This window comes from Microcebus murinus, chromosome 21, assembly GCF_040939455.1.
Source record: "Microcebus murinus isolate Inina chromosome 21, M.murinus_Inina_mat1.0, whole genome shotgun sequence".
In the NCBI taxonomy this organism is placed as follows: Eukaryota; Metazoa; Chordata; class Mammalia; order Primates; family Cheirogaleidae; genus Microcebus; species Microcebus murinus.
Genome location: NC_134124.1, coordinates 38277247 through 38301646, shown reverse-complemented (window position 1 = coordinate 38301646; position 24400 = coordinate 38277247). Strand labels below are relative to the sequence as shown.

The following is a 24400-nucleotide window of genomic DNA, read 5'->3' as shown; positions in this document are numbered from 1 at the left end:
ACTCAGACTGTATTTGCTTAATGTGAAATAAAAACGGTTGCCTGTGCCCTTTGAAATTCTGGACTTTCAACAAAGAGCTTCTAACTAGCCCAATATTTGCTCACAAAACTGGACATCACTCATGATCTGGATACAGGAAGAATTGCCTCCAGTTGGAGTCTGGAAAAAGAGAGACTGGGCCAAATTAAAATAATCCGTTTGCTGATGACACAAAACTGAACTAGAATTGTTTGGCATTCTCTTTTCTCCTTATCTTGCAAAATCAAATTAAGTACTAGTGGAAAAAAATAGTTCAGAGATGAATATAAGAGAGAAAAAAATCCAAAACGTGATTTCCAATGAGACTAGAGATCTGTTCTCTATCTCCGTGGTAGTGTTATTCATTTGATAGTATCTATCTCAGGGGTGTTATGTTATCTCTTGGCCAGGGCTCATGAAAGTTAAGATTTGCATTGATAGGAAAAGTTTTGCAGAAGTGTGGACTCTTGAGAGGATGAGGGTGTCCAAAAGTGGCTGTGGCTGTGCAGTAGAGCAATTTGGGTTTCATTGTACTCCCTGCTTGGGACTGATGTCATCAGTGTTGGTTAGGCCAAGCCTGGGGGAGGCTGCTCAGCACAGAGGATGACCAGTTACCCAGAACCTTTGAAAAAAGAACTGAATGATTGAAGAGGCCATTCTTTGTACTTATCTTACTGCTCAATTTAACCATTGCATATTATGGAACTCCTGCCTTCCGCCCTTTCAGCACTTGCCTCTAGGCCGCCCTCTCCCCACACTCCCCAGCTAAACTTCCTTCTCCTGTATCTTATTCCCTGGGGCCACTCGTACCTTTCACAATAGAAAAATTAACTGCTCCAGCTCCCCTTCTAACAAATTTAACATCATATCTGGTATATTATGCCTTACTTTTCATTGTCTTGCCTAACTAAGAATAATGCTTGGGAATTTTAGGCTCAGGGCTAGGGAAAGATAGGATATGGAATCACTGGCTATGGATCCCCAGAGAAGAAATATGGAGCAATAGGCCTTTTTGCCATCCTCAGGGTAGAACTGACTCTCCCCACAACCTATTTCCCTTTCAGTGGCTTATTCCAGCCAAAGACCCTTTTTAAGAGATCCTATGGAGCCCTGGAAACTGTGCATGTGCTAGAACTAGGGTGCTCTGTTTCACGAAGGCAGTTTGATAACTGAATGGACTTTGGAAGTTCCTGGTGTTTGACTATTACCCTGGTGTGATGATCACACTGGTTGTATCACTGTCACATGATCCCATGTTTGTTGATGAATAAAACAGAGGGTGGTTTTCAAAAACCATTTTCAGTGCCGTAGTTTATCATAAAACAATAAATAGAGAAACCCTTGGTATGCCTGCCAACTCTCCACCCCATATCTAAGAGTTGGTGAAGCTCTGGCTGTGCTCTATCTGCAAATAAGGAATAAAACATTTTATTTGTAGTATATTGGACTTTGGGTTCCAAAGCATCACATTGTTTATGATAGGTACATGTAGAGTCACTGTATTTATAATTACAAGAGCAAACTAATGCCAGCAAAAAAATGGTCATTCTAAATAGTGAAATATGAAACTAATGAGTAATAAAACCACTATGGAAATGTAAACTTTTGTGAAAACATTTCTGTACCCACTTAAGTTTGTACATTCTAAAATTTACAATGGCTATCAAATCTGCTGACTCAAACCATTAGAAAAATATCTATCCTTTTAAATCCTACATTTCCAGCTAAACAAAGTATGGTCTCTTTTCCCTTTATTTCTGGAAAAGCCTGACTGGGCTGGAATTTGCTCCCCTGAGAAGAAAGACATTGGGCAAGCTGCTCAGGGACTCTAGGAGAAAAAAAGAGCAGGATAGTAGTGCTGATTTATTTCCATGGCTGCTAGAAAAGTTAGGCTCCTGAAAATATTAATCCATATATTAATATTAATTTTAAAAATTATTTTATTGCCAGGGTTCTCAGGAATAGCTAAAGATATAACAGATTTGAATTTCAGAGAGTTCTTTAATGTTCTTTCAGAGAGTAAGTTAAAAAAATATTCTATATAGTTAAAAAGAAAAACATTTGGGTTTTTTTCCCCAGTGATTGGACTCAGTTGGCCAATACCCTTGTTTACCCGCTGAGTAACTTTTTGGCTGGTAATAGATGATTTTTTAAGAGTTATGATTATATGCTAGGTCATTAAAGTGTGAATAATTCTTTGTATTAAGTTTTCATTTGTTTGTCTTAAATCTCCAAACCACTCAGGAAAGCAGAATCACCTTTGACAGCCTTTCAAACTTCACTTCTGTCGCACACAGCACTTAACCAGCACCTCTGGGAAACAATAGTTAAAAAGGCGCTGCCTCAAGATCCCAACATATAAGACCTGCAGTTTAAAAGCCCCAGTTCATTCCAGAATAGTCATTTTATTAGGAAAAAGAAGATGTGGAGAAAGCAATAGAAAGGGAAAAGAACTCAAACAGGAATCAGGAGCTCTGGTTCTAGTTCAGGGTTTGCTATAAATTGCTCTTGGACTTTGGAAAGTCTCCTGACTTCAGTTTATTCATTAGTTAGAGAACGATGGTACAGATTATTTCTGAAGATCCCGTATGTTCTATAAATCCCATGGTTCTCAATAAGAGGAAAATAGGAACAGCAGGGGTAAAAACAAAAAATAGGTTGAGGAAACCAAAACCAACATGTGTTGGATTAACATTCACCCATTGTAGCTAATTGAGGAGAACTAGGTGTGTCAAAGTTGATGAAAGTCAGTCGGAACTATAAAAAGGAAGAAGGAAACAAAATGAAGAAGATAGGCCCTAAGAATGGAGTGTTCTTCCTTAAGGAAAACCAAGAATATCAGGAAAGCCCCATGAGATGAGGCCCACGTTTTTCCGAGTCAGTTCTAACTCTGACAGGGCTACCAAGTGATTGTTTGAGAGAGCGGTAGAGTGGTCTGCCCCACTGATCTCAGCCTGCCAAATTAGAGAGATCACCCACAATATCCTGTGCTTTATGAGCTGACTTTTTTCTTGTTTCTCTCCTTTAGCTTGCTATTTTATTACTGCAAAGGAGCTATAAACTTGAAGCATTCGTATTTAATACCTTTCATAACTCATTATTAAAATTCTGATGTTATTGGATTACTAGAGAATACTACTGATCCGTTTCTCCTCTCAAATAAGTAAACTTTTATTCCTCCATTTTGTTTTCATCGTTTTCCCCTTCATCACTGTGCTCTGCATAGGAAGCATGTCATGATTTATAACTAAATTTACTCATCTGTATAAAACAGTACCCTTAATCCCACCCTGGCCTTGATATGTGGAGCCATTTTTGAAAATCAAAATATATCATAATAAGTTATATTTGATGTGTCCCTTTTTAAAAAATCAGGCTGGGCACAGTGGCTCATGCCTGTAATCCCAGCACTTTGGTAGGCTGGGGTGGGAGATCACCTGAACTTAGGAGTTGGAGGCTGCAGTGGCTATGATTATGCCACTACACTCCAGCCTGGGTGACAGAGTGAGACCCTGTCTCTATTAATAAATAAGTATTTAAAAAATTTTTTTTAAATGTATTTCCCCTTATAGAAATCATTTTGCTTTCCTGGAAAAACATTGTATTTAAGCACAGCTTTCTTCCATTCTCCAGACCTTGTTTGGGTCTGTCCGATATATGCAAGGTACAGGCATTATAACGGCCAGAGGCAGATTCACCTTGAGGCTAATAGTCTCTTGAACAGTGCTCTGAGAAGGGCCTGAGCAATTTTATTCTCATAATTTGCATTATATTTCTTAGAGAAGACCTCACAATTGTGTACATTTCAGGTCCCACAAAACCTGGATCCATTTCAGTCATGTCCTAGTTGTAATTAAGCTTGCTTTCTTGTTAAGGAGGGATGAATATCCAACCATTTGATGTAGTGTCTGAAGATAAGTACGTAATTATCCCTGGACTAAAGTATAAAATCATTAAGACAAAATTTGAAGATGAAATGGCTCCTCTTGTAATAGCACATCGTCAGGTGATGCTGTATAAGCTAATTGGAAGGGTAAGGGCTCCCTTTTGCTTTGTAAAAGCACAGAAACATGACCATGGATGTATAGTACATTTTACATGGAAAATTGTACCAGAAGTATAAGCTAAATTAATGATTCAAGATAAATTCTACAGGCCAAATTCGACTGAGGTTTTAGGAGTTCTGCTCTCTGTAAAGCATGCAGGCGGCTGTCTTCTCGCCAGGTCTGGGGATAAGGAGGTCCTTTGTGAAATGTGAAAGTGATGTGCAAGTCAACTGTTTGCAGTCTAAGAATTGGTGAACTGGTTGCAAAGAAAGGCAGACCATGCCTGGTGATCACTCTTGCAGTTTGACAGATGCTCATGGAGGCTTTGCAGACCTCAGAAATGCAACAAAAATAGTATAATCAGATATGAGTAGGGAAAATAAAAAAACTCCACCTGGCGTTCATTTGCATGTCAAAACCCAGAATTCTCTGCCAGCTCACCACCACTTTTCAGAATGCCGAAGGGATTTAAAACAAACTGGAATGGTTTGGCATGATGGTGGGGTGCTGATTCCTCTCTCTGTCCTTGAGTGTTTACTGCCAGGAAATCCTGACCAACATCGATTGCCAAGGGGTTAAAGTCACATTGTTGTTAAATGGGGAGAGAAAATTAGCAGGATTTTGTGCCCTGTGTTCAACCATCACAGAGTTTTCAAAAACAGGAACCTGAGCTTCGTATGAGGGGACAGGGGAAGTAGAGGGGAAGAGTCACAGGGTGATTTATCAGGGCATAGTTCCAGATAAATGCTTACATGGAGGTGAAGGAATTTCATGTCTATGTTCTGTGCCAAGAAGCCAGCAGTTGAGCAGAAGCTCATCTGAAAATTGAAGTGGGCAGTCCTGGGTATAGTCTCGGCATATGTGAAGAGGCGATGGTTTTATATTCGTGTTATCTGTACTCCTGCTTATGCAGGTAGTCTTTTCAGTTGTCCAAACCATCATATTCCCATAGCAGAAAAGAAAGCCAATATTTTTTGATTAATATAAATTATAATACACTATAAAACACCTGAAGGATTGAAAAACACATTTTCTCTAGGTTCTGGAAAAGCATCGTTATTCATTCAAATTTTTCTCGTGATTAGAATCTGACATTCTGGAAAATACAGTAAATTTTAATTGATATGACTGGCCCTGCCTTTCTTTTGTCTCTCATTAATAATACCAATCCTGAAGAGAAAAAAGAAAATAAACATACTCACATACACACACACACATAAGCAAAATGTCCAAGAAACACAGTAAGGACAGTTTGGTCCCAGTTTCCTTGAAGAATTAGAACCACTGTGCAATAGTATAAGAGGTAGACTTTGGCCACCTGCCTGAGCCCTGAGCCAAAGATTAAGTCTGGTGACAAACCTGCTCTTGTGTTGCCACATCATCCTTTTTTGGAGCTTGCTAAACTATACAGTTGAAGTGAATTTTTGGTAAAAAAAAAAAAAAAAAAAAAAGTAAAAATGGCTGGAATAACCCCAGTAAGTGGTGAGGAAAAGAAATGCAAGTTTGGAAATCTGTTCAACATCTAAGAGTCCTTAATGTGAATTTTATTTCCTCTGGTGTAGAACAGACCTAATAGTTCGTAAAAAACATAGACTCCTATGGAGATAATAGAATCTCCAACCAATGGATCTTGAAGCTGGCTACGGAGGCCACTCATGCACACCTCCCCCTAGCCATTCAGGAGGGAGTTCTCGGCATCTCTGCCAAAAAGAACTTTACTTGTAGTACATCAGAGACTTCACGTTCTGTGTGTGTGCACTTGTGTGTGCCCACTCACACCTCCCCACACATTCACACCGCCCTACACACACACACACACACACACACACACACACACACACACACACGCTTCTGAGGATGGAAGTGGAGTCTCCTCCAGAGAAGAAAGGAAAGCCCTGATTCTATCCACTCCCTCATTGAGTAACTTGAGGCCTAGGAAAGGTAAATGACTTACGTCACATAGTTAACCATAGAACCAAAGCTGGAGCCTCAATTCTTATTCTGGTGCTTTCAGATACAGAAGCATAGGATTCTGCGTCTATCTCCTTAGATAGTTTAGTGCATCCAGTCTATGTATCCAGTAAAATGTTGCCCCTTCTCAGAGTAGTCTTGAGAATTTCACAGTGACCACAAATCTTTGGTTGGTTCTATGCAAGGAAAGGAAAGAGAGAGATAATTACATGACCAACACAACTTATTTTTGAAAGCTGTCTATTGCAAATTTGAGTAATTGGTGCACGTGTTTTATTGATTATTTGACCTATAAGGACTTCCCTTAAAATACAATTTCAAAATCCTTTTTTTTTCTTTTGCCACATTTTACAGGATATACCCGTGGGCCTTCTACACCTGCTCTTTCTGAAACAGATAAGAGCTTAATCTTCCAGAGCATTAAAAAAAAAATAGACATTTTCTTTTTTCAATATTTCTAATCTGCTTTCAGAGTGATTTTTTATAGTTAAGTATACTTTGTATGCACACTGTATTTCATTTGTGATCTAAAGAGATTTAATCTAAAACTGAAGAGTTAGTTTATGTGCAAATGGGTATTTTTAACCCTGAGTTGCTGAAATGATTTTTTATTTTTTTCTGCTCTTCTCATCAGTGATGAAATGATTTTTTATTGAAAGATGGTTAAAAATGTATTTCATTGAAAACCAAGATAAATGATAGAATTTGTATCATTTAAAAAAATCAACAAAGACTCTCCACACAAAAGAAATTGGAACAATTAGCCAGTCATAGGTGAAATGTTACAGTGTAAATTCAAGGAAAAGAAGACCAAAATTGGTGAAATATGATTGGTTTCAGAAAATAATTAAGATGCATAAAAGAAGGGTATTTTCTCATCATTAAGCATCTTCAACTTTAAAGATTTTAAGTAGCAAAGCCAGTGTATTTAAAGAAACAATGTTCTGAACTGGGATGGCATTCGCTGTGAAGGAGAAACCTCTGACTCAGCCACTTCTTCTCTGTTTTACTTGCAGCCATTTGTTATCTACGACATGAATTCTTTAATGATGGGAGAAGATAAAATCAAGTTCAAACATATCACCCCCCTGCAGGAACAGAGCAAAGAAGTAGCCATCCGCATCTTTCAGGGATGCCAGTTCCGCTCTGTGGAAGCAGTGCAAGAGATCACAGAGTATGCCAAAAGCATTCCTGGTTTTGTAAACCTTGACTTGAATGACCAAGTAACTCTCCTCAAGTATGGCGTCCATGAGATCATTTACACGATGCTGGCCTCCTTGATGAATAAAGATGGGGTTCTCATATCTGAGGGCCAAGGATTCATGACAAGGGAATTTCTAAAGAGTCTGCGAAAGCCCTTTGGTGACTTTATGGAGCCCAAGTTTGAATTTGCTGTGAAGTTCAATGCACTGGAATTAGACGACAGCGACTTGGCAATATTTATAGCTGTCATTATTCTCAGTGGAGGTAAGATTCGCCTTTTGATCTTCCATGAACAAGGGTGGGATGGCTGAAAGAATTTTGGATTTCCTTAGTGTGTTAGTCTGTGTTCCTTTTCACACTCTACTGCACCTTTCGTACAGAAAATGCCAATGGCAGAATGCCATGAGAATCTCACTGTACACTCAAAATAGTATACCAAGAAAGGATATCACAGGATTGCAGTGTGAAGGCTCTGAGTAACCCAGGCTCTTTTCTTTTATCCTCACAATACTTTTTCCAGTCATATCCAATTGTGGAAATCAAATGCCCTCTTCTCCTTTTTCTTTTTCTTTTGTTTTCCTTGCCTTATTCCTTTCCAAAGGCCACTCCATTATTTGGTTCATTCAAGTAATGACACATACAACTTTGCTTAAAATGATGCTCACTTAGATAGAGAAGGTACCTACTAAGTGGTTTTAGCCAAATTAACGCTCTTGCCCCACCATCAGTAAGCTATTACTTTGAATTGCTTTCCTGATATCAGAACTTAAGGACTATATTTGTACTGACTGTATAGGTACTATATTTAAGGATCCTACTCTCTCATATGGATCCTCTGATGGCTTCCCTCAAAGTACCTTTGGTGTGGTGGTGGTTGTAATTAAGAAGGCAGTCTGAACCAAAGAACACACAGCAGAGAAATAAGTTGAATTATTTTCAATTTGTTGTATTTCTGGCCTTGCAAGTACGTGACCTAACTAACCAACTCCTAAAGCCAGGTTTTATTCTAACTAACTTTCATTAGCCTCACTGTTTTCAAGTTGAGTAGAAGAAAGTTGTGCTTTCATGTCTCTATATACAAAAATTGGTTTTTAAACAGTAGTTTTTATACTGAAATGGACTTCAGGTGAGCTTTTTATGTGTACTCTATAGTATATCTTTTGTTTGTAATAACTCACCTTGTCAGGGAAACTGTGTACAACTGCACAGTGTATTATAAAGAGTATGATTCACCCTGTAGTCTTTTGCTGTCCAATTGAGAGCAGAAAGCTTCTGAAATCAGGTGCACAGTGCATTAGTAATAATAACAATAGCAATAGCAAACATTTAGTACTTACTATGTGCCCGGCAGTGTTCTGAGCACTTCATACATATTCATTTAATCTTTACAACCCAGTGAGGTAAGTACCATTTTACAAATGAGGACACCAAAGCACTGAAAGGTTTGCTCACTTGCCCAAGGTTACATGGGAAAAAGTGGAGCCAGGATTGTGAACAGGCAATCTGGCTCCAGGGTCTAGGCCAGGTGTCCTCAAACTACGGTCCGCGGGCCACATGTGGACTGCCGGGGACATTTATCCGGCCCACCAGGTGTTTTTGCCACTGCTGCCTGTCCTGCTTAGCAACCGGGGCCCACAGTGCGCATGTGTGGAATGTGCACCGCACTCTCCAATGGCCCTCCAACGGGCTGAGCAACAGTGAACTGGCCCCCTGTTTAAAAAGATTGAAGACCCTTGGTCTAGGCTCTTAACTGCTACACTATGCAAAATCCTACCCTTTAAATGACTAGGGTGCAAATAAATAACAATATGGCTTAGATTAACTCTGGAGCCAAGAGTCCAGTGTCAAGTTGTAATTCACTTTAAAATAACTTTTTGGTGTTACATTTAATAGAACAAAAATATACTATCTGACTTGATTTAATATCTTGACCAAATCTACTTAAATTAATCCTCAACCCCCCGGGATCTTTGAGCAAAGAATGAGATTTCAGTATATATGAGGTTCACTGGGACAAAAATATTAAGTTTTTAAAAACCAGAATAGATATTGTTTAGCCAATATTTTAAGGCACATTTTATTTTTAATAAAATACAAAAATATATTATCATTTGCTATATTTCTAATATTTTTCCTAAGCTTGTATATCCTATGTCTATATTCTTTCCACTTAATTAGTTTCTCATGTCATTACATACTCTACATACTCTTTGTTAATATTTTTTACTATTTTTTTGTAAAAGTAATATGTGGTCATTTTATAATCCAAAGAGTACAGAACGTTATAAGAGAAAAGTAAGGTCTTTGCCCTCGGAATAAAATAGGATTAACAAAGTCCTGTTTCTCCTACCAAAACATTTATTTGCACATACATATATACAGATAAATATATGCATAGGTACAATATAATACAAGTTTGTAGCAATTTATATTCCTATCATAGATGCTAAGGGAACTGTCTGAAATAAGCCATTCAAAGATGCTTAGTTTCTAACTAGGAAAGGTCTAGATAAGAAATAATCAGGATAAATCCAGGCTTTTTGAACCTGAGCAATGTTGTTTTATGGATACAGCAGACAACAGTGTGGTTCCATCTAGAAAAGATGCCATTACTAACCCTAACTAGATTTCTCACAAGCTAGATGATCTAAAAATCAGTGATTCATTGGGCCTTTAAATTTTTCATTAATTGATCAAAAAATAGCTCTGAAATGTTTGATTCAATTTAATTGATATTGCAGGCTTCAGCTTTCAATTATGAAAATTAAAAATGGTACCAAAAGTGGTACCAAATAACATAGTACCACTTAAATATAGATATCGCATAAAGAAGTTCCTTTTAGCCTTATGCAAACTGTCTTGACAGTAGCCAATATCCAGATCTCATTTAATCCTCAGAACAGTGAAAGAAATTTGAAGGTAGCAGCCTGCCATAGATTTTAATAATCTTATATCTGTGGCTATAATGAAAAGAAAACTCTGGAAATAACTTTAGACGTCCTCAAAAAAAAATTTGCCATTGATTTCCATAGCATAGAAGCCAAATCCTTCTGCAATTGAAGTTGGCTTTTGTAGATGAAGCCTACGAACAAGCAATAGATAAGAATGAATAACTGGCCTCGTGTGTGTCCAACTCACAGGAATTTTCTTCTCTTCCTTCCTCAGAAAGGCTGACAGGTGTAGGGCAGGGAAGGAGCTGCCCCACAGTCCTTCCCACGCCACAGACTGTTCTGGTACGATCTGCATTGCTGTCATCTGTAGATGATGAGATCAGTATCCCAGATTGTAGTTTATTAGAATGAGAGAAAATTGCTCAGTTAGCTTTTCCCCCCATTCTGGATTTTCCAGAAAGGGAAAACATTCATGTAAGCAAGAAGCTTTGATCCAGTAAACAAATTTTTGATTCTACCCAGTCTTAACAAGAGTGATTCTTTTCTCCTCTGCAGTTTATTCTGAAGTCTGTCAGAGGCGTTCCTGACTTCAGAAAGACGTGCTTTTGGCAGCGCTGCAGTTGGCCCCGTTCTGAGTAGGCCTTGGGGTCACAGAAAGGCTCCGCTCTGGCAAGGGCTCTTGGGACCCTAGACTGAGGGCAGAGTGAGGGGTGCGGGCACCACGTAAGAGTGAGGTGGTAAGGAACTGGGGATTAAGGAAGAGGCATCCCTGGGGGATCCAAAGAGAGGATTTTTGGATAAAAGTAACTGATTTGACCCAAGTATGTATTTGCTGGGAAGACGAGCTGCTGCCTGAGAGGCAGCCCTGAAACCTGCTGATAGCGCTTGATTTGGTGCTTAGACCTGCCCGGTTCTCAGCATCTCCGCTCTCAAAGTTGCTGAGAAAGATGACCTAGTTCTTCTTAAGTTTTCCTCCTTTCTCTCTCCCTCCCTCCTGACCCGAGGGTAAGAATTAGACTGGTAAGGAACAGCAACACTCGAGAACCTAAGTTCAATGCTGTGGGCCTTTTCAACACACAGTCTCTCCTTAGATCCTGACATGCTCTTGTGTTTTCATTCTTATTTCACAGAAAGAAAAGCAAGGGTCATAGGCTTAAGAGGCTTGTCTAAGATCTAACAGCTGGTGTGCAGGGTAACTAGGACTGAACCCCGGGTACCCTAACTGCCCCCCAGTTGCCCTGCTCCTCTGCTGCCTGGCCAGCACACTCACTCTTGAGCTCGTGGCCACAACCTGCTTTCCCTTCACCATATTCCCTAAGCTATGCCCGTACTTCTTGGCCAGGAAAGGTGCTTCCTTGGTAATCGTGCTAAGTAATAGCTTCCCTTGCCCCCTCTGGTCTTACTGATAGGCTGGTTGGCATCAAGAGTAATAAAACTGCCTCCAGCGAGGGATGTTTACAACTGGCGCCACAGCATCATGCCAGCCACTCCAGCGACTCCCAGAACCTACGCAGCGACCGAAGCCAAGCGTAAAGCTCAGCAAAGCTGACAAGCCCCAGGACGCCCTAGTGGATGTTTTGCCCCCTTAAGTGTTTGCTGCTTGGTGAAGAAAAGTCGAAGAGAGTTCCAGCTGGAACTCTGCAACAGGCAAAAGCTCTTTTTGTTAATTCAAAACAGTTTGGAATCCATTCCAGTTCTTCCTAAACTTCCAAGATACGGGGGAGGAAATTCACTGGCTTTACAATATATTTGTTGAGGCAAGTTGCCATTTCTGTCCTAAGGACAGAGAAGCTGCAGACAGCGCTGCGGCAGCCCCAGATGGCAAGTCACCCAGCCGCCTGCCTCGCCCTCGAGTCCGGCCCGGTGCTCCAGACCGCCTGGAGAACGCTCTTCTCCAGCAAGCCAGCTTTGTCCCTTCTGTGTGGGGCAGCTTTGGACAGCTTTCTTGGGTGACTGTGGATGTTTCTGCTGTTGAGTGGGAGGAAGAATAGAGTAGAAGGGGGACTTGTTCTCATAACTATATATTTCCATATCAAGGAAGAGTTGATATATTCTGTGTCAATTGGATAACACCGAGTTCTACGAGGTCAGTAACATGGGGCTCCTGGGGCTCACCCATGGTCATGGCCCGATAGATAGATTTTTTTTTTTTTTTGAAACAGGGTCTTGCTCTGTTGCCCAGGCTAGAGCGCAGTGGCATCATCATAGCTCACAGCAACCTCAAACTCCTGGGCTCAAGCGATCCTCCTGCCCCAACCTCTCAAGTAGCTGAGACTACAGGTGTGCACCACTACACCTGGCTAATTTTTCTGCTTTTTTGTAGAGACAGGGTCTCCCCACTTGCTCAGGCTGATGTTGGACTCCTAACCTCAAGTGATCCTCCCGCCTTGGCCTTCCAGAGTGCTAGGATTACAGGCGTGAGCCACTGTGCCCGGCCAAGATTTTTTAATTTGCTAGAGTTAAAGTAGAATCAAAGCACAGCACTGGCCCAGAATAAGTTACTCAATAAATGCTTATTGAATTAATAAAAATCTGAAATAATAGTAATAATAGCTACTATTTGTTGAACACTTCACTGTATGTCAGAATACATACTAGATACTTTATATACATTCATAATCTGTCTCATCTTTCCTGCAGTTCTATATGATCTTTTATTACCCCCATTTTACAGATGGAGAAAACAGAAGTTTATATAGGTTGAGCAATTTGCCTAAGGTCACAGACTACTAATCGGTGAGGTTGGCCTCACCGATTCAGAGCCAGGTCTCTCAGACCTGGCGCACTTAACCATTAGACTCCACTGCCTTTTGTGTGTTGAGATGTGGAACCATCTCAATTAATTATTTTGTGCTTGGATATCTGAGGCAGTTGTCAAAAACTACCTGTTTCAATACTGCCTCCAAATATTGTACCTAAGAATATCCCGGTTATAGTTCAGATATTATTAATATTCAAAGTCCTTCGTAAGACACCATTTTAACCTGTCTTACAGAATTACACCCTGGGTTTTGAGAATTGCTTGGGTAAGAATTAGTGCCTGATGATAAGGCTGAAGACTGGTGGTCAGGTTCTTAAATGTGTTCAGATAGCAGGACACCTGGAAATAATGGTGGTGTTTGCAGAACTCCGCACAAAACAATAAACTTTAAATAATCAAATAAACACGTTTCTACTTAATCAGATACCATCTTATCCCAGGTTCTAATATAGATAAGTGGTTGCAGAAAAACTCATGAGAGGAATTTTAAATTGTTAAAATACCATCCAAGTACCTTCATTTCTTCTTGTCAAAAATGCACAAACAGAATAACACTTCCTCAGCTGTCATAGCAAAGCACCTCAATCCGACCGCCAGAGCACAAGTGCGCCACAGGCACAGTTGGAGGAACGCTGGTTTGGGAGCGTTCCATCTCTCTTCCCCTCCCTTGATTGCCCTTCGAAATGTGTAGCGTATTCCCAGCCCGGAGCCCGAGAGCACCTGCTCTCCCTGGGACAGAACAGAGGCGGCCTGCGCTTCACAGGGCGCCCAGCCCGGAGCTCTGACCACGCGGCCCCGCGGTCTGGGAGCGTCTTCCTCCCCAGTTAGCTGAGGGAGGCAAGCCCCAAATATGTAAACACGCAGATACCAAAAGTGCTAGGGACCACAGTAGGCCGGCTTTCTTCTGCCTCCCCCATGCCAGCTACACATCTGGCTGCCTCATCCATCTCGGGGTTCTTCCGGCCGAGACTGGGCTGCTGCCTGTGTGGTGAAAGTTGGTTCTCTGATTCGTCTTGTGATGCTGCAGATTAACAGGGACATCTGCTTTCCCTTGAGCAGGGTAGCCAAAGAGTGTTATTGATGGTCCATACCCCTATCTGGGCTGCGATCGTGTTTAAGAGTGATGACACTTACGTGTTAATTGGGGAAATATTTGATGGGCACCACTGCTGTGTCTACATAGTTTTTGAGCTTCTTCCCTTGAAAGGGCCACCCCTCCCACCATGTTGCCATGACTGGTTGGCAGAATGGCTTTGAATAATGACTCACTTTGAGTTATCTAGAAATGTCCCATTATTTCACTATTTTCATAACCCCAGAGACTTGGTTTGACAGGGGTAAGGTATATTTATGAGTTCTCAGTTGGCGCCCAAATTCTAAAAACCAGAGAGCTGAGGGGTGGGATGATGGGGAGATGAAACATCCTAGAATCATCTGATAAACTTTATGTACACACACGCGCGCGCACGCACACTGGCTTTGTTGTTTGTAGACTGTAGAGGCATCTTTATCTGTGACTGCTCTAGAGATAAAGTCCCCTGCTCGGCGCTGGGCAGGTCAGGATCATGGCAGTGAGTGGCCAGGCAAGAGGCGGCCGCGAGATGAATGCTGAGTCACTCTGCCCCACACCGCAGCCTTGGAAAAGGCTCAGTCAGTCAGCGGGCTGCTTTCTGGAGCACTTTATCATTTTGGGCTCTCACAATGTGTGTTTAAACTCTGGGTGACCCCAGGCAGCCTTCCAGACTGGCACAACTCACCAAGGCCTTCAGACAGATCATCTGCGAGTGAGGAAGAATGAAACTGAGCACTGCTTCTAGCCACTCCTCACAGAGAGGCCGCACGCAGGTAGTTAAGGAATCGCTCAGGCCTAGAGAAGGCTGCTTGGAGGCCTCACCGCCTCACAGATAAGTAGAGCAGAGGAGGCAGGACGGCCTCGTGGAGAGCTTTGGGATCGCAGGAACAGGTCGCAAACCCCCACTCCGTCTTTTACTAGAGGTGTGATTGCAGGCAATTATTTACTCCCTGAGCCTTAATGTCCTTATCAGTACCCTGAGCAAGTGAAGTCTCTGGCACAATGCCTGTGGCCTGCTAAGTGCACAGTAAATGCTAATCTTCCCTTCCCTGCATGATATAATTTGAAGTCGCTTCACTCAGTCCTGCCAGTCACACTGCTTCAAATTCTAATAGTCATTCTTAAAATCCCTTATTACAGTATAAATACCCCTAGGGAGATATCAGCTAATCCCTTTATCAGCTCTCCCTTTGCGGATTAGTTGTGGATTGAGAACAAAACCAGAGATACTGGAGGAAGGGGGTCCCCAAAGCAAGGGGAGAATGCTAGAGCCTGCTGCCCCCAGGAGAGAGGGCAAGGCAGGACTGACCGGTGGCTCCCAGACTGGCTGGCTCCCAGAAGTCCTGTGGACCTCTGGTCATAATTAGAGATCACACCTATGTTTTGAGATCACAGGCTCTTCCCAAAGACATTGGAAAGGAGGACACTGGGGGAGTGGAGAAAAGTAATACTCAGCAACTTTTTATTTTGCTTACTGCCTTTGATGTGTTGTTGCCATTTCTAGAGGTTGAGGGAGTAAAGAAGAGTAGCAGTTCTTAGTCCTCCCTTCTCCTCTCCTTCCCTCTTTATCCTCTCTGCTACCCAGAACACCACAGGGCAGAGCCACCAGGTGGATTAAGGACATGAGTGTGTCAGGTTGGTGGCAGACTCCGAAAGGATCAGAAAGGATCATTCTCCTTCTTATTTCTGCTCCACCCTTTTCCCTCTACCCCACCCCGCATTTCCAGCCCTGACACAGCCCTTCTTGGACAGGAGGAAGCCAGAGTGCATCTACATCACTCCGTCTATAGGAAGAACTGCAGACTGCTCCCCAGGTCCTCACAAAAAGGATGGGTGACCTTGAATGACTAGATCGACAAAGGGGCCCTAACCCCAGGACACAGGGAGATAGGGACACAAGGACTTCCCAAGGGTGGGACAGAAATCTCAAGTCCCAGTTCCATTCCGAGAGACCTGGGGTTAAACCAGAGCCCACACCCAATTCACTGGAGGTACTGTCAAGTGAAAGAGCTTGGAACCGGCGAAGAGGAAAGGGTTACCCACCTTGTCACCGGATGGGTTTGTGTTGTTTTGTGGCTTGGGAGTTGGCTCTTTTGTAGGTGGGAGTGTTTGAGATGAGCTTCTTAATGGGCAGATAAAAGAAAATATTGGCTGGGTTTGGTTTTATTGTTGTGGTTGTCCTCCTCCCCCATCCCAGCTAAATCATATATCTTGTTATCGGACATAGAGAAAGCATTTATAATTGTAAAATTATTGTTTAAACAGAGAAGTGTCGGAATGTTAATGCACTTCAGAGTGAACACTCTGCCAGCAACATGTACGTTCACTGCAGAATGTGCGAGGTGCAGGTGATCTTATCTGTTTGTGAAAGCGGTTTGCAAGATCTGTTCTATACTGCCCCCTTTCTCTGGTAGCAGCTCCTAAAATCACCCATTGCTCAGGCCTCTAATTTTGGCTGGCCCTGCTAGCATTCCTAATAAATCCCTAGCAGGGTGCAGTCCCAGGAGTGGAAAGGGGAAAACATCTAGAAGGGAGGAAAAAAAAAGTCTGAGAAGAAGGGAGTGATTGTGGGAGAAAGAATTGGAAAGCTATAGAGGGGACCCAGGAAAATGAGAGAAACAGAGAAAGGTGGGAGGGAAAGTGAGGTAAGTTTAAGGAACACAAAAATAATAACAACTAACTTATTATGTGCCAGACAGTGCTCTGAGCACTTTCAATGTATTACTCATTTTATCCTCCAAATACTGTGAGTTAGATTGCCGTTACAGCTCCATCCTTTTAGAGAAAACGGAGGTACAGGGAGGTTAAGGCACTTGACCAAGGTTACCAACTGCTTCTCACTAAACCAGCAGTGCTTTCCCTGGGCTGCACTTCACTGTCACCTGGGAGCTATTAAAAACCCTGGCAGTCATACCCTGGGCCAAGTAAATCAGAATCTCTAGGGCTGGGTCCCAAGCATTACTTTGTTTTTAATCACCCCAGATGATTTCAATGTGCAGCCAAAATTGAGAATCCCTGCACTAGATCAAGCTCAAGTTCAAATTTAAATATAAAGAGAACACATGTGAAACTTTCTCAAATGATTTTTCCTACAGGTAGGATGACAGAAAGGAGATGATATAGGCCACCCCAGAGTTTACTTAGCTGAGTTCACAGTTTTGTTTAATGCCCACCATGATTCTGGTGAGTAGATCAGAAAAATATCCCCAAATCCCTAGAAGCATTTCTTCAAGGAAGTAGAGGATTTGGACACCATGGCTTTTTTATTGTTCTTAAACCGTCTTGCATACTGCATTCAACTACAGGATAAGGCCGGCATGGTGACTTATCCCTGTGGCTCATCCCTGTAATCCTAATACTCCAGGAGGCCGAGGTGGGAGGATCCCTTAAGCTCAGGAGTTTGAGATCAGCCTGAGCAAGAGCGAGACCACATCTCCACAAAAAATATTAATAGAAAAATTAGCTGGGTGTGGTGGTGTGTGCTTTTGTAGTCCCAGCTACTCAGGAGGCTGAGGCAGGGAGATTGCTTGAGCCCAGGAAGTTGAGGTTACAGTGAGCTATGATCATGCCACTGCACTCTAGCAGGGGTGACAAAGTGAGACTCTGTCTCAAAAAAAAAAAAAAAAGGAAAAAAACCTACAGGATGAGAACTTGCCTAAACCCCCAAATATGTCTGCATCAGGAATTACTTTCTTACGCTCCTTAATTTCTGCTCCTACCAAGAACAACTCAAAAACCTTCCATTTCCTGTTTTATGCCACCCACCCCTGCTTGCACTGCTGATCCCAACCCCAAACAGCCTTTATTTGAACAAACACAGAGAATTGTAATATTTTCTAAAGTTTCTTTACTTATTTCATTCTCACCATGACCTTAGGGAAAAAATGGCATCAGTGTCTAAAAATTAAGCCCAAAACCAGAAAGATTAGAGGATTTGTCCAAAGGCACATAGAAACTAAAGTGGAAAAGAGACACACTCAAATCCAATCTTCACTGTCCAAATGGACTGCTCCTTAGACATATCTCTGAATTTAGGGAAGAATGCAATAAAGAAAATTAGAGAAGTATAAAAAGAAGTTAATTTGCAAAGTGCTGAGTTCCCTAAATAGCCCTACCTCCCCTTCAGTTTTCACCCCACACCTGAACTAAGGTCTTTTGTTGCCTATGGATCAGTTTACAGCTACCCTGCAATCAGACTTGTTTGTTCTAAACGCCCTGGGTACAATCCGTTTCAGATTAGTTCTATCAGAGAGCCAGTAGGGAAAGATGGGGAAGCCATGACAGCAGCTCCTAGAATAAAGACAAAACAATCTATTTCTGGTTTTCTGCCTTTTCTTAGGAGACTCTGCCATGGCTGTCTGGTTCCCAATTGAGTGCTTCCTGAGAAAATCTGTGCTAGGGAAACTCCTTACCCAGGTGGGCAGATCCCAAGAGGGTCAGAGATTTTGAATCTGCTTGAGATAAGCTCTCCACTTAACAGTACCAGATCTGGATAAGATGGAAGCTTTGTAGATTTGCTCATAATCACCAGTGCTCTCTAATCAATTCCAGGACTGTGTGGATGGAGACCGGAAAGGTTTCTTTCCCAATTCTTAGCAGCCTGGGGAGTAAGGCACCAATAATTAACTCCAGCCTCCTCGAGAGCTAAGTCCTGGAGTCTGTGAGTCGACACGCACTTCCTCAAAGCGCCTTCTAGGCAGCCCAGTCCAGCAAAGAGGGCCTTTGGCCCTGACCATCCTCCAAAGTCAACTCTAACCTGCAGCAAGGTGCAGGAAGAGGCTCTCAGATGGACCTTCTAAAAAGAGTGTCTTTGGGGACACTGGGCTGATGGGGAGTGGAGAGGAAGGGGACAGCTCTGGGTGTTTGGACAGAGTTCAGTGGCATACCTGTGGCACCTAGCCAGCCAAGTTAAGGTCTGGGCATGCATGGAGAGGAAAGTAGAAAGAAAGGAGAGGGGAGCAGGGGAGGCCTTGTAGCCAGCTGAGAGTAGAGGTAGGGAACAACACTGGAAAATCTCTTTTGCCCTTGACTTTGGGGCTTGCTTAAGACCAAAGGAATGAGGCCTGGAGTTCAAGACCAACCTGGGCAATAAAGCAAGACTCTGTTTCTACAAAAAATTTAAAAATTAGCCAGGTGTGGTGGCTCATGCCTGTCATCCCTGATACTCAGGAGGCTGATGCAGGAGGAACTCTTGAGCACAGGAGTTTGAAGTTGCTGTGAGCTGTGATGGTGCCATAGCACTCTAGGCAGGGCAAGACAGCAAGACCCTGTCTCAAAAAAACAACAAAAAACAAGCAAGCAAACAAACAAAAACCCAAAGACCAAAGGAAGCTTTTTTGTTTTTTAAATAAGCCACATGTTCTAAGTTTAATGTGTGAGCCTGTTAATACACCTTTTCAATTAGATTTTAGGGTTTATTTCCCCCATTGAATTAAGTAGAGGAAATTACAAATAATAAGTCTTAGAACTTTTGAACTAGGGTCTTAGAGATTACCTATTTAGTCTGATCCATTTAGTTTACAGAGGAGAAAACTGAGCCTAGTGACCTTCATCAGTTGGCCCAGGGTCACGGAGCTGGTGAGGGAAAGCCCTAGAAGTAGAATATGTGACTTCCCCTCTGCTGCCCTATTTTCCTAAGCCACTGTGCTCTGACAGAGGCTGAGTCAGGGGGACAGTGGGACTGATCTGTGAATGATCTAACTTGTCATTGCAGAAAATGCACTTAATCCATGGCCACAGAACTTCAGCCCCTCAGCCAAACTTCATCCATCATATCATAAAGAATAACTTGCCAAAGAAGGGGTTTGAAAATCCAAACCAGATCCTTCTCTGCTCCTAGAGGGGCCAGTTCCCTTATACTGCACTAAGCCAAGTGTTTCCAGCAAGCCTGATCAGTTGCATTTAGGGTTTGGTTGTTTGATAAATGAGACCTAGTGGATTAACATCATCTCTTCAGCAGAAGTTTTGACCCCACTGATGCTGCTCAAAAGGAAGGGGAAAGAAAAATGGCTCACAGAGCCAGTGCCCAGTGATCGAGAGGCAGTCCTACACCGGTGGTATGGTCCCAGCCCTGGAAGAGCCTCTCTCAACACCTGTCTTTACCCAAGTAGCCGCCACTCAGAGGCACAGCACTCACACTGCTCCTGGCCTTTGAGATCTTAAACATTTGTTAAGAAGGAGGATTGGCAATCATTAAACCACAGGCACCGATCTGGGATCCAGCTTTCCTTGAAGCATCAGTGGTTTTCATTACAACACAGCAACTGTGAGAAAGGCAACAACAAACCCAAACTTTCTACTTGGAAATTTAAAAGCATGCTTCTATATAACTGTTGGGTTAAAAATGAAATCAAAATTGTAAGACAGGCTGTTTAGAGAAGAACTGTAAGGGTACTTTTTATCAAAGCCCAGGGGATAAAACAAACTGGCACTTAACAGAAACTTTAGAGCCTCAGATGCATTTATTAGAAAACAAGAAATACCAAGACGAAATGAATTGAGCATTCAACTCAAAAAACTAAAAAAGAGAATAAAGTAAACCTAAAGAAAGTTAAAAAGAAGGAATTAGATAAATTAAAAACATAACCCAGTTTTTAAAGAGTTGACTAATAAAACCAAAGCTATACTTTTTAAAAAGCAAAAAAATAGAGAAACCTTTGACCAATCAGATTTTTTAATGAGAGAATACACAAATAGCGTTAAGGGGCGTTAATAAAAATAATAATAATAGATTTTAAAATAATAATAAAATAAAAAGAATAGATTTCAGATTCTAAGACAATATCATATACAACTTCATTCCAATATAAATTACTAAGTAGTAGAAAGCCTGAATAGATTAAAAGCCATGGAAGAAAAATTAAAGGCAGTGATATATTTATCAGCAAGCTCGGATGGTTCTGCAAATGGATTCTAAGAAAACATCAGGGAACAGGTCACTACTGCACAGACACAGGGAAACCTCTCAATCCCATCTGTAAGGCTAGTTAACAGTTATTACCAAAACAGGCACACAATGGCACAATAAAATAACTCTAGGCTAATCATCTACAAATATAAAAACCCTAAATAAAATATTAGCAAATGAGTGCAAGAGTGTAAGGAAATCTATTAATATAATTAAAAATACTAAGGTTAAGATAAAAATCCTTTCTTTTTAGATAGCCTATCTCTTTAGATAGAAAAATTTTAAAGCATTTGATAAAATTCAACAACATTCCTGACTAAAACAAATTAAAAACTTTAAAACTCTTGGAAAGCCAGAAATAAAACATACCCTTGGCAAACATCTATAGCAAACATTATACTGCTGAAGCACCATTAGAAGCATTTCCTGCAAAGTTAGGAATAGAACAAGAATGCCTGCTATTACTACCGTGATTTAATAGCACATTGGAGGTTTTAGCCAACACGGTGTGGCAAGGAAAGGAAACGAAAAGTATGAACACTGCAAAAGTGGTGGTATTTCTCGTTTTCTACCACTATATTTGCAGATGTAATTGTCTACCCCCAAAAAGTAAAAATCCATGATTAAAAACTATTTGAGCTGACAAAAGTTCAGAAAATTAGAATAGATTCAATATAGTAAAACCAATATAATTTTTCTAAGTATCAGCAGGGATATGTCAGAAGATGTAATAAAAAGGAAGGGTCCATTTGCAATAGAAACTATTAAAGTATCTCAGAATAAATCTAACAAGATCTATATGAAGAAAACCAGAAAAAGTTTAAAATTTAAGCTCACCATACACGAATTGAAACAAGAATTAGTGAAACAAGAAAAATTAGTGAAAATTATCTACATGTAATCTTACCACTCAGAAGAAACCTGTTAAAATGTTAGGGGTTGGCCAGGGGCAGTGATTCACACCTGTAATGCTAGCACTCCCGGAGGTTGAGGCAGGCGGATTGCTCAAGGTCAGGAATTTGAAACCAGCCTGAGCAAGAGCAAGACCGTGTCTCTACTGAAAATGGAAAGAAATTAATTGGCCAACTAAAAACATATGGAAAAAGTCGGCCGAACATGGTGGCACATGCCTGTAGTCCCAGCTACTCGGGAGGCTGGGGCAGGAGGATCGCTTGAGCCCAGGAGTTTGAGGTTGCTGTGAGCTAGGCTGACACCACGGCACTCACTCTAGCCTGGGCAACAGAGTGAGATTCTGTCTCAAAATAAAATAAAATGTTAGGGGTATATCCTTCTGAACTGTGTCAGTACTTAAAAACTACGTTTTGTCGTGTTGAAATGAAATATGCTACACTAAGCAAATAAAGCAAAAGAAAATATTTTTTTTTTCTTAAGCATTTTTGAAGCTGTGGTAAGAAAGTAGGTAAAAGCTATAAAACACAAATTTGTCGGGAAGGAGCAGAGATTGAAAAATCAGATTTCTGAGTAGAAACGTGAGGCCTCAGTTTGGGGACAGGGTTATTTTGATGCCATGTCACATCAGCTAACCACACAGATTGGGTCCTGTGCAGTTAAAGCCCCTGGGAAGAGCTCTGATCATTTCGGTGTTCATCCCATCCTCAGTTCTTGCCCGCGACCAGCTTACCTTCCATCCCCACCCTATTTAAGAAACAAAGCAAACAAACAACGCCTGAGTGGTTTGGCCCGGCACACGATGGCTGCACAGGCCGCAGAGGTGTGGCCCAGAGGATTCTTTGACTGAACCCCCTGTCATATTTTCCATTTCTGCTCCCCAGACCGCCCAGGCTTGCTGAATGTGAAACCCATCGAGGACATACAAGACAGCCTGCTGCAAGCCCTGGAACTCCAGCTCAAGCTGAACCACCCCGAGTCCTCTCAGCTCTTCGCCAAGCTGCTCCAGAAAATGACAGACCTCAGGCAGATTGTCACGGAACACGTGCAGCTCCTGCAGGTGATAAAGAAGACGGAGACGGACATGAGTCTTCACCCGCTCCTGCAGGAGATCTACAAGGACTTGTATTAGCGGGTCCTGCCCGCTGCCGCGGCTCCCTGCCCCGACTGCACTATTATCCTGAGGGAAAATCTGACACCTAAGAAATTTACTGTGAAAAAGCATTTAAAAAAGAAAAGGTTTTAGAATATGATCTATTTTATGCATATTGTTTATAAAGATACATTTACAATTTACTTTTAATATTAAAAATTACCATATTATGAAACTGCTGATAGTAAAGACTGAGTCTGGTGTGTTCCCTACCCGCCCAGCACCACCCAGTGCTTTTTTCCCTTTTATTTTCTTCTCAGTCCCTCCCTCCCTCCCTCCCTCCCTCCCTCCCTCCCTTCCTTCCTTCTTTTTGCCGCCTTTGGCATTTTTTAAAATGTGAATGGAACTGCTGATAAACTTTCATTCTCAGTAAATTAATTTTTCACTCCATTTACAACTTTTCTGAACCTTCCATCTGCTGATTTAACGATCACCCTAAGAAGGAAGGGGAACTTCCCGACTAAAAACTGTTCCAAGCATGTGCTTTGTAACCCAGATGTGCTAGTTTGGCAGCACATCCCTGGGCTTACCACGAATTCCGCCTTCTTCCACCACCCTACCCAAGTCTTCCACTCCCACCGGCAGCCTATCCCATGTGCTGCCTGCTGCTGGGACGCCAGTGAGACCCACGCAGCGTGCGACCCAGCCGGCGGCCCGCGTGGGCTGCATGCTGAGCGCGGTTAGAAGCTCTGAAACCCAGACGTGTGTTAAGGTTTTGGCACCTGCCAAAAAGAATGTACAGTTGAATGGAGGAGAAAAGATTAATCTTTCTTCAAGCAGATTCTAGTACACAGTAGAATCCTGTGCCGGATGAGTGGTTCAGATTCAAAGTGCGTAAGACTTCAAAGGAGGTAAAGAGTGAAGATCGGAATCGTCGAGCATGAATCTGTGGATTCATTAAAGTGGGCCTCAAGGCTGTGTTGGAGTGGGACGGGTGGAGAGGAGGAGCAAAGGCGTCTAAGAGAGCGAAATAGCAGGAGCGACAACAACTAAGAATGAAGGAGAAGAGCTGCTTTCTGCTTCCTACCCACGTGGAGCATTGTTGCTGCGGTTCTTCCTGTCATCCTCCTGGGGACTCCTTTGCCCCCAGATCTCTTACTTTCCTGAACTCAAAGGCTATTATCCGTATCATTTATGTAACGCTTGCCTCCCCAGCAAATAGATTCTAAGTTCCCTAAAGGCAGGAACCTTCTTGGCACAATTAGGTTAGTTGGTTGAAGCCACCAAAATTGGCTTTCATCGGCTACTCCTGAGGTCATCACACTATGACTCTGAAGAATGCGCACAACCAAGTATCTTGAGGCCTCTGCTGTCTGGGCCGGTTATTTCCACTGACCTAAATTACATCTCTGCCACTTCTCCTTTCGTTTATTTTGCTTATGGTATGTATTTAAACTCTGGAGGACATAACTTTAGATTCGAGGCTTCTGAGCCAAAATATTAAGAGATCTTCCCATAATTGACTTAAA

The 24400-nt window shown here is 42.0% G+C and overlaps 1 protein-coding gene across 8 annotated transcripts in view; it reads left to right on the top strand.

Moving 5' to 3' along the window:
• The window catches only part of PPARG (peroxisome proliferator activated receptor gamma), a 128867-nt gene extending 105747 nt beyond the window's left edge, over positions 1-23120 (top strand). For all 8 annotated transcript variants that reach the window (XM_075996322.1, XM_012785269.3, XM_075996325.1 and 5 more), the window contains 2 exons: positions 7052-7502; positions 22663-23120. In XM_075996322.1, coding sequence (XP_075852437.1) covers positions 7052-7502; positions 22663-22910 — 699 coding nt within the window. In that variant the 3' untranslated portion in view covers positions 22911-23120. The remainder of the gene's footprint in view (positions 1-7051; positions 7503-22662) is intronic.
• Positions 23121-24400: the final 1280 nt, after the last annotated feature.